At 32.8% G+C, this 10,296-nt stretch overlaps 1 protein-coding gene and 1 long non-coding RNA gene across 2 annotated transcripts; both read right to left on the reverse strand.

Moving 5' to 3' along the window:
* Positions 1-2,859: 2,859 nt before the first annotated feature.
* Positions 2,860-3,998, reverse strand: LOC111379492 (stellacyanin-like). The gene is made up of 2 exons (XM_023002872.1): positions 3,839-3,998; positions 2,860-3,176 (listed from the first exon to the last, which is right to left on the reverse strand). Exons 1-2 carry the CDS (start codon positions 3,996-3,998, stop codon positions 2,860-2,862), a joined length of 477 nt encoding a protein of 158 aa, XP_022858640.1.
* Positions 3,999-6,354: 2,356 nt separating this feature from the next.
* Positions 6,355-7,119, reverse strand: LOC111379488. The gene is made up of 4 exons (XR_002700052.1): positions 6,934-7,119; positions 6,782-6,826; positions 6,566-6,669; positions 6,355-6,481 (listed from the first exon to the last, which is right to left on the reverse strand). It is a non-coding gene; the product is annotated as an uncharacterized LOC111379488 (long non-coding RNA).
* Positions 7,120-10,296: the final 3,177 nt, after the last annotated feature.

The raw sequence follows: 10,296 nt of genomic DNA on the forward strand, positions 1-10,296 counted from the left end.
AAAAAAAAAATAAGTGAAAAGAGAAATAAAATTGCAGGATTATACTGAGTTTATCCCCGACGATGAACTGTTTTCCCTCAGACCATTTCTGGTAGTCGAAATTTAGTTTCCAACCATTATCATCTCCAACTACATATTCAGTTGCCAAAGCTGGGGCTGCAACAATCGCGACGAAAAATGCAATGAAGAAAATTTTTGAAGACATTTTAGAAAATTTTGATGTACAAGAAATATTGCTTAATATTTTGCTTGTATATATTTTGCTGCTGGAAGATGGTTTCTTTTGATGCTTATGAGATTTGTTATAAATAGAGGTTTCAAAAATGATGATTCAGCCGGCTAAAGCCTAACAGCGGCAATGGACCCCTATAATAATGCCAATTCGATAAATTTCTTATGACTTAGTCCAAATATATATGTATCTTCAAGATGATCCAAAAAGAAAAATTTTAATATGAAATGTAAAATTTAGAAGTCATATAACCTTCGGCAATAAAGCTCCTCATCCCGGGATTAAATCCCAGGATTGAATCCAGGGGACAAGGTGGCGCAACCTCAGCCCTTGATTTGATGGTGGCGGGCCCCATGTGATGTAGATACACCCAGGCCCTGGAGTCAAACCCGGGATTTAATCCCGGGTTGTGTAGCAGAGTTCAACCTTCGGAGAATGCTAAAAGGTCAAATGCTCTGCAAATTCTCAGCTATCAAGGTAATTTCACTCATTAACAGTAAACAAGCTAAAACCGCAGCGTAAAAATTTTAGTAGAGATAGTCATATATATTTATTTATCTACTTATAATCGATATGTGACAATAGAGTTTTGCTAGAAAAACAGGGTCAATGATAGAGTTTTTTGACACACATATACTTGACAAATTTTCATTGACAGTTGAAAAAATAAACAAAAAACTCTCAAGTCTGTCCCTGGAAAAATGCCCTATCATTGAGCCTGTTTATTCTGCTTAACTTGTGACAATTAAGGATTTGGTCAAAGTGTGTAACTGATAATGTAGGGTTTATGTGTCCTCCTGTGATCTCATTAAATTTAGCTTCCATTTGGCAATTGATGTTGGCCATGAAAGCCGTCGCCGCACAAAGTGTCATTCCTAGTATTTTCATCAAATTTAGAATGTATGGAGTGACAATGAAGCATGGATGGGTGATTTAAGTGCTCTATATATTGGGAATTAAAAAAGATACTATAACTTGAATTCAAGATTTTGTCAAGGTTGGTATTATTGTTCTTACAAGATAATCAGTTTTTGTTGTGCTTAATAATTAATCGATTTGATAAATAATCAGTTAAGTATAGGGTAACATTTGCTTTAGAATTACTATATGATTCAAAATCAATATCAACATATGGTGAATGTACAAAAATGATTTATTGTTCTACATATAACAATTATTCAAACGAACATTGATAATAATGATATTCTTTTATCTTATTATAATCATTGTTATAGTATTGTAAAATATAATTTTACTTCTGTTGCGGAAGCTCTCTCAAAAGGATCTTCAAACGGTGATTTTCTAGGCTCAGTCCAACGTACTTTTCTCTACCAACAACCAATCCAACCAGCTCCAAACCACAACCAACATAATTCACCTCAGTTGCTATTCAATCTTATCCATGTAAGACAAGAAAGGATGATGACTTGTGGCCACAAAGGCTAGGAGAAGACACCACAAAGATATACTATGAAGGAACCACAAATTACACAAAGTAAATAGGTGTTTTGGACACTTCTAGGGGCTGTTTTTTCACTCACCAAGAGGGCAGTCGGGATTCTCCTTTTTCTCACTCAAAGTCTCACAAAACATCACAAGAAAGAGGCTAGGGTTATATCCATATATATACTCTAGGGTTAGGCTTTAAGTTCGGTCATTAAATAGGTAAACGGGCCAAAATTCAAGCCATCCAGAAAGAATACAATTGGGTCGGGTGTAGCTCATGGACTTGGTTGTTGGACTTATTTCATTCATCGGCCTATGCATATGAAATAATATTAGCTCATGTTAACATCATAACCCGGGATTTATTGGGTATCAAAAACCCAACAACTTCTATAACAATATACATATCATATCAAATATTTTTTTAAAATATTAATCATATAATTATTTTAACATTATAAAATTAATATCTATTAATATAAATGGCGGAAAATGCATTACTTTTGTCATATCAATAAAAAGAAGTATATTAATTAAGGCTGAAATTGTTATTACAATAGTAGATTATTCGAAACTTTAAAAGCATAATGCTGCTAGATTGTAAAGATTTTTCTATAATTAATTTTTTCTTAAATTTACCAAGCACCTAACTAACTTTTGATTGTTTGACAATCACAAGTTGGGCTCTAAAATCAATCACAAATTGATCCTTAAATATACAGTTTCGAGATTGAATAACGGAGAGTTTATTAGGTTATATCTTTCTACTACTTGAATCTTGCAAACTATTTTGTTGGGACATCATACGACACTTCATGTCGTTATGTGCTGGATTAAATATAAGTTCCCTCTTCGTAATGCAATGGGTAGAAGTACATTAATAAAAGAAGTATTAACTAGCATTTTAGACGATAGTTGTATTTTTGTACAAATCATATATTCACTCGCAAAATATTTTTTGAAGGTCATGAAATATGATTTTATCTATTTCATTTGCAACTTACTTTTTTTTTTTTAACTCATTTAACATCGCCATAATTCAATTAACAATTTTTTTAAAAATTTTAAAATAAATATAAATAAAATTTACTAAATATCAATTCAGAATTCAACAAAAAAAAAAAAAAAGGAAAAGAAAGAATGGCATAACATGAAAATTAAGAAGTTGGGTCTGTCTCTTATTAAGCCATCATCATCCTGAAGAAAGCCATTGATGCCAGCATCCACGCACAAGATTTCCATGGAGAGATTTTATCTGCTGCAGAAACCGGGCTTGGAGCCGGAGCTTGTACTTCTGCAGAAACAGTAATGGCAAGCTTCATTCCGTTCGCACAGTGCTTCCCGACCCCGCAAATGTACCACTTTCTTCCCGGCGTAGCTAGGGTGATCACATCAAATCCACTAGTTAGAGCCTCACTTTCAGCTGGTGCCATGCATTGCTGGAAAGCAGTTCCATTTACTCTGTGAACGTTGTGAGTTTTATCTGTGTACTTGAAAACTGCAGCAGAAAAATAGGTTAAAAGCCGTAAAATTATATAAAATATACAATTAACAAGAATTTTATCAATTCTGAAAAAGAATAAGGTTTGTTACAGAGGATTAAATTGGACCAAAGTGATTTTAAAATTGCATAGATATGCTATGATTAAGATCATAATTGATCTCACTACAAAAGATTTGCAGAAATGCAGTAAGGAAATATCTGCGATTAGAAATATTGTAGATTGACGAAAACAGGCAAAAAAAACTAGTATTTCCTCAATAATTGGGAAATTTAAAATGGAGTTAATTTTTCCGACAAGAACTCTCCTGCCAAGTTTTTAGTTTAATGGTATCAATCATGCTACACATTCAAGCTAAAATTCAAACTCAAATCCAGATGGAACACTTGTCGATGCATAATTAGACAGTTTGAAAAATTAAAAAAAACATCCAATCATTTTCTGACACATCTGTCTATATCTTTACTCCCTTATTTTTAAACTTGGACGAGTGACCTTATTCAATGTTATTTTGTGAATTCACAACTTGAAATAACACTTTGATAAAGACCGAATCCAACAGTAATAAGTTACAATCCATACTAAAAATAAGTTGATGTATAAGCCTAAGTTTAAATAAGTAAAAACTAAAAAGGAACATAAAAATACAGAAGCATACTAAGTTTATCTCCAACGACGAACTGTTTTCCCTCAGCCCACTTCTGGTAATCGAAGTTGAGTTTCCAACCAGCATCATCTCCAACTACATATTCGATCGCTAAAGCTGAAGAAGCAACTATCGCGACGAAAAATGCAATCAAGAAAACTGTTGAAGACATTTTTAGAACTTAGTTTGATGCAATAGAAACCTTACTTAAACTGCTTATAATTTGCCTATATTTTGCCTGTGCAGGATGGATGCTTTTATGGCTCAGCTGGCCTTGATTTATATAGTTGAATATAGAGCCCTCGAAAATGATGAACCAGCCGGCTAAATGCGGCATTGCTCGCTCTAGTAGTAGTAATAAACTAATAATCCAAAACATGTATAAATGAGTGAATTTTTCAAATGATCACTGAACTTTGCAAAAAAATTTCCAGGACTTTGCAAGGTTTTTCCTCGGAAATCTTTTGCAAAATTTAGTGACCACTTAGGTGATTTTTAAAGTTCAATAACACCTTGAAAACTATTTACAAAATTTAGTGACCATTTGGACAATTCGCTCTGTATAAATAGATAGAGTCGAGAGTCACACCAAGCACCATTGTATATCCTAAAGCTTAAGTTATTGCGCTATTAGAGTGAAGATACATTTATTTATTTAAATTTAATTTTTGAAAAGTTTAATTTGTTAAAAATAAATAAATTTATTTGGTGTGGGATTTATTTGGTATTGGCCGAATAAGGCAGCAAATTAGGAAGCTAATCAAGATTCCATTTGGCAGATGTTGGAAATGAAAGCCGTCGCCCGGTAAACTTCCTTCAAAATTAGGATCTATTCAAAATAAATCTAAAACAAACATTTTTATTTAAAATCAATAATGTGTATGTAGTTTCAAGACTGACATTTGATTGGTAAAACTTTTTTCAGATTTTAAGTAGGTTAAATTTTGCACATGTTTGGCCCCCATTTTTCCAAGTTAAAATGGGTGGAATAATATTTTTTTTTTTTAAATGAGTGGTTAAAAAAGAAAGAAAGGTTTTCAGTTTATGTATAATATTATTTTATAGAAGATTGTGTGATTAAAATAGGAGAGAGAAAAATGAAATTTAATTTGATGGGGGGCTTTACTTTTAACCACACATTTTACTAAACCCAAGACATTTATCTACTATTTAAATACACATTTCATGAGACCCATCAACTTATAATTTGAAAAAGTTTTGTCAAATAAAGGAAAGTGTATTAAGGATCGATAGTCATTGTAAAATTTTGTAACGTCTATTATGTGAATCTTACAAAAGTAATGTTAACGTATCTTGTACTAACAACACGCTGCATTAATCTCTAATTAAGTAAAAAGTGGACAATGCTTTGCCCATTTTTCATGACCATCATTTGGGATTTAAATAGTGAATTTAAGAAAAGCGTGTAGTTAAAAAATAAGAAAAAATTTAGAATTTATGTGCAAAATATTGTGTAATATTTGGTTGAAAATAAGTATATAGAAACATAAATTTTCAAGTAATGGTTGTCAAACATGAACTTAAAAGTAAAAACTTTCTCGAATCGCATTAACAGTGTTACAATGTGCAATCTAGTTTTTGTTTACATAGGTATGTGAGGTATCAAAGGATGTATTTATGTTTGATACGTAAAATTAAATTGCATCGGTTTAAAACTTAAATAAGATTTTAAGTTATTATCGGTGAATTAGTCTTTTTAATACATTCTAATCTAGATAACCAAACTCTTTTGAATTTCACTAGTGAAGCTTTAAGCAACCTAGAATGCATATTTGGTCTTACATTTAATTGCGCTACCAAAAAATAAAAAATAAAAAAACTCAACAACCCACACATTAAACTACCAAAAAACATGGTTGCTAAAGGTTATTTCCTAGTCGATGAAGACCTTTAGCGACCAAATAGTTGTGGTCATTGAGTGGTCACTAATCCACCATCAGTGAAGGCCTTCAATGACCAAATATTGGTGGCTAAAGAGATTTTGGTGGGCTGATAAAACTCTAAAAATTGGTTGATTCACCATCAGTGAACGTCATTAGCGACCAATACAAAATTGTCGCAATATATATAACTTCCAACGACCAACATGTAATAGCTAAAGGCCTTCAATTTGGCCACTAATAATGATTTAAAGTTGGTTGACCAACCAAACTTTGGTCAGTAAACCAATTAGAATAAAATATTTTCACAATAACAATCAATAATTGGTTGGTGAAGATAATGAAAACCATTTCTCAATGACCAAGAGTTGGCAATTGATGCCGGACAGAACTATGTAACAACATAGCTAATCACCTGGTAACAACTAACAAGATTGTTGTATATGGAACAAGGGTATATTGACTGTACAACTTTAACCTACAACTGTTTTATTGTCAATCAAATGAACAATCTGTGACAATATCAGCATTTTGGGATGTAACAAAATTGACTTTCACACTTCATAGTTGATGAACTTTCATATCTTGTATGCATGCATGCAAAAGAGCCTGATACGAGATGTTTTATGTACTTGTCAATATCCAATATTGACCTTGCAACTTCATTAGAATGGAAGAGGTTGAAGGTTGACGGCCACCACGAATATCATATGAGAAAAAATCGCTTTTTTACTCTTAGCGAATGCCCATACCCCTGTTGGCAATTCAGAATCGATTTTATATATATATATTTGTGCATTCTAATTGAATATAAACATAAAGAGAACAAATCAAATACCTGTTAATCCCAGAAACAGGACCAGCTTCCTTTCTCCCATCAGGGCCGCTTGGAATCTGCTTCCCTCCAAAGGAGGTTAGTTTTTGTTTCACTACTAGTTTTATCTGTTAAAGACGCAAGAAAAACAGCTTATAACCATGACTGGTAAGATTAAAAAAATTCACACAAGAGACTCGACCACATCATTAAGGCTATTAGAATACAAGAATATGTTACCTCGTGTTCTTGCTGGAGGGAAGTCCATCTATTCTCTTTTGATCCCTTGTGACAAAAATAAATACTCAATCAAGAACGTCAAAATGAAGTACCTCGTATTCTTTAAATGTTAAGTAATAATGAATTTATGAATAAGAACGAATAAATGGAACCTTAATGGGTATGCTGTTGTATGGCAATGGCAATTTTGTCTGTGAACCAGCAGTTGGTTGGTCATCAGATGCCAGGGAGAGCTAGTTCAAAACAGAGGGAAGATGGGTCACCAGAAGCCCAATCATTCAATGATTTAATTGCTTAGAGCCTAAAAAGAAGTGTTTGTGGATGCACTTGATAGTTGCAAAACTAAGAAGCGTAGAACTGCACCTCTTCTTGTTTGTGCCAAACGATTACAAAAATAGAGGTACGGTTCATAGTTCTATAATACAATTTCAATCTAGGAAGTACATAGGTAGTTATCAAATTTACCTTGTTTAAGAGTTCAATTGGTGGGTTATGTTGAACCCTCTTCTCTGTTTGGAAATTAAATTCCTGTGGTACTGTTGGGAATTTACTTAAATATGCACAGCGGAATTTAACAAATTTCAATTCCCATTCAGGATTCAGCTTTGTATTTAGATAAAAACTGTGATGAGAAATATACTTTTTGTGTGATTTGCAAACTCTTTCGCGTTATCCCTTTCCAGCAGCTTGAATCTGCCTCCTACAGCTGTCCAATTGTGCAGCCTCCAATGAAATCCACACAGAGAGAAAACAGCAACTGCTAGGGTTTCTTTCTTGTGCTAGCAAGAATAATGAATAACTTAATGGACCTCAAACCCTAGCTGCATATATATATAAACCCAAACAGACCCGGCCCGGTCCGGTCCAATATTTAATTAATCCAATTAATCAAACCCGGTCCGTGAATTAATTAATCCAATTAATTAATTCGGGATTATAAATAAGAAATTCAATTAATTAATTTATCCAACGATTGTTAAATTAATCAATTAACAATTTGCAGTCTTCCAATTCTCTTTTGTGTACGACCCATTAGGTTCCCGACCACGATGCCTAACGTCGTGAAATATTATTTTGATCTAATCAAAATCGATAAATTAATACACTCTTTTAATTTATCGTCAATTCACATTCGCCGTCCCTGATTGACATCTAGCAATGTGTCAGGGCAATACATATGACGGGAAATGTCACGTGGTATGACAAAACCAAATTCGTTCGTTCACCGTGGAACTATTATCCCTTCGTCAATACGATCCGATCAATTACTAGATATGGAATTGTGTCAATCTCGATCATCGATCATATCTTTCATTTCACTATTAAGTCAACATAAATCGAAAACTCCTTTTCGACTTATGAGTACACCTTGGCCAAGGATTTCATCATCGACTTAATTGAATGAAACACAGATCATAATCTCCTACTATCTAAGAGTAACGAATCCTTTATTGATCAATCACAACCTTCATACGATTCTTGACACACCCGAACGATGTCGTATTAGCGGCCCCTTTCAGAGCAACATCCAACACCGCCAAAGTTATCTAATAGTGACTAATCCTCTATTGATCATTCACAACCTTCATATTAGCGGTCCATGGCAGAGCAACATCCAACACCGTTAAAATGTGACATCCTCATATAAGGCACTATGACGACCTCAAGTCAAATGATCAATCCCACTATCGAACGTTAGAGATTAGCCACTGACACTCAGATAGTTATCCATGTGGAATCTCTTAGCGGGTCTCCAATGTTTTGTTCTACAACAAAACATCCACATGTTCATTTAAGTGTCACCACACTTTAGCTCGTGAGATCAGCTATTTACTTCATAAGTAAGAAATGCCACACGTGATGGTCTAACTGTATTAACGATATTCGTATCTCGTTATTACTTACGACCATGGTTTATTCAAGATCCAATTATATGTAATTTGTATCTCACAATCACAACTCCTTGTGATTAACAGATTACCTAAAATTGGGTCTTCGGATTCTATTATTTAATATCATTTATTACAAAATTAATTTAAATAAATAATAGATCTCGCCAAAAACAAATGCATTAAATATATTAAAAGCGTTTACAATCTAAATCGATTGGATTTAGGGCATAACACTTACAATGAGTACTTCGAAATGATATTAAGAATGCAATATTTTGACTTCATTTGATATCTAATAACGAGTACATAAAAGCAAATTGTAATAAAAAAAAAAAGGAAAAGGAAGGGCAAAGTTTTGTGGGGTCATTTGACCCCACATGATCCCGTGTGGGTCCGCTCCTGGATGTGATAGGAAAATGTTAGATTGTTTACACGTGTATCTCACATGATTTAAGGAATGATTATTGTTTACCTTAAATAAGTTCTCCAAGTTGGGAATAAAAGATTCATGATATGTTTTACCGGATCAAACACGCATATACACACGGCATCAGAGAAGGTTGTGGAATGTGAAATTATTGCTTTTATTTCAAAAATTATTTCGAGGTGCCAATGATTTGTCCCGTTTAATTTTATTTACTTCATTTTATAACTATTATATTAAAGAATTGACATGATTGGTACGATATATGATAATGGCCACAGGGTATCAATGATATGATATGTATAAGCTCTTATCGGATTCTAAAGATATGATATGATGTTATGGTTATTTTGATGCATGAATTGATATTTTCATTCGGTATTATGCAAATATTCGCATCTTATTGAGTATTCTCATATACTCACTCTTTTCCCTACTTCTAGCAAGTTTGAACGGATCGTTGGTTGGTTGGCGATGAGATGCTATCGTTATATCTGGATTCATTGAACTTAATTTGATGTAACGTGACTAAAACTTTATCTTCGTCAGTAAATTTAAATTTAATATGCGATGGACCCCTTTTTTGAGGAATTTGGATTATAATTTGTTCAATCATGTCGTTCAGTTTTTGTTAAATTACATTTGTGGAACTAACATTAAGCTTATTCATTATTATATGTAATAAAATGTTTAATTTATTCAAATGTATTAGATTTCACTGGAATGCATTCGAAAAATTGTCCATCGAAAATTCTAGCCAAATTGGATGAATAGTCACCGATAGAGATCGTAAAATAGCGACCTTCTTCAAGATTCTTTTCGTGTTCAATTTTAGCGACTTGCTTTTGGCCAGACTTATATATATTAGATACATCAATTAGGTGGGAAAATATATGGAAATAACATTTTCAAAAGGGTTACTTTTCCCAAATGATCCTTAGACAATTTACATACCAAAAATGCCTTCCATTTGAATATTACATAGCAAGGCATTATAAAATAGAAATTTTCTAATTTAGTCCTTAAAATTAAATATTGGTTGAAATTTGGTAACTTTTATTTGATTTATTTGATTAATATTTTTATTTGATTTATTTGATTTTTGTTCGCTCTAAGTAGTCTCCTAATTTGGTATCAGAGCCATAGAGATTATGGAAATTAAAATAAGAAAAATAGATAATTATTGGTGTTTAGAAAAA

Source organism: Olea europaea, unplaced genomic scaffold (assembly GCF_002742605.1).
Source record: "Olea europaea var. sylvestris unplaced genomic scaffold, O_europaea_v1 scaffold1995, whole genome shotgun sequence".
Classification (NCBI taxonomy): Eukaryota; Viridiplantae; Streptophyta; class Magnoliopsida; order Lamiales; family Oleaceae; genus Olea; species Olea europaea.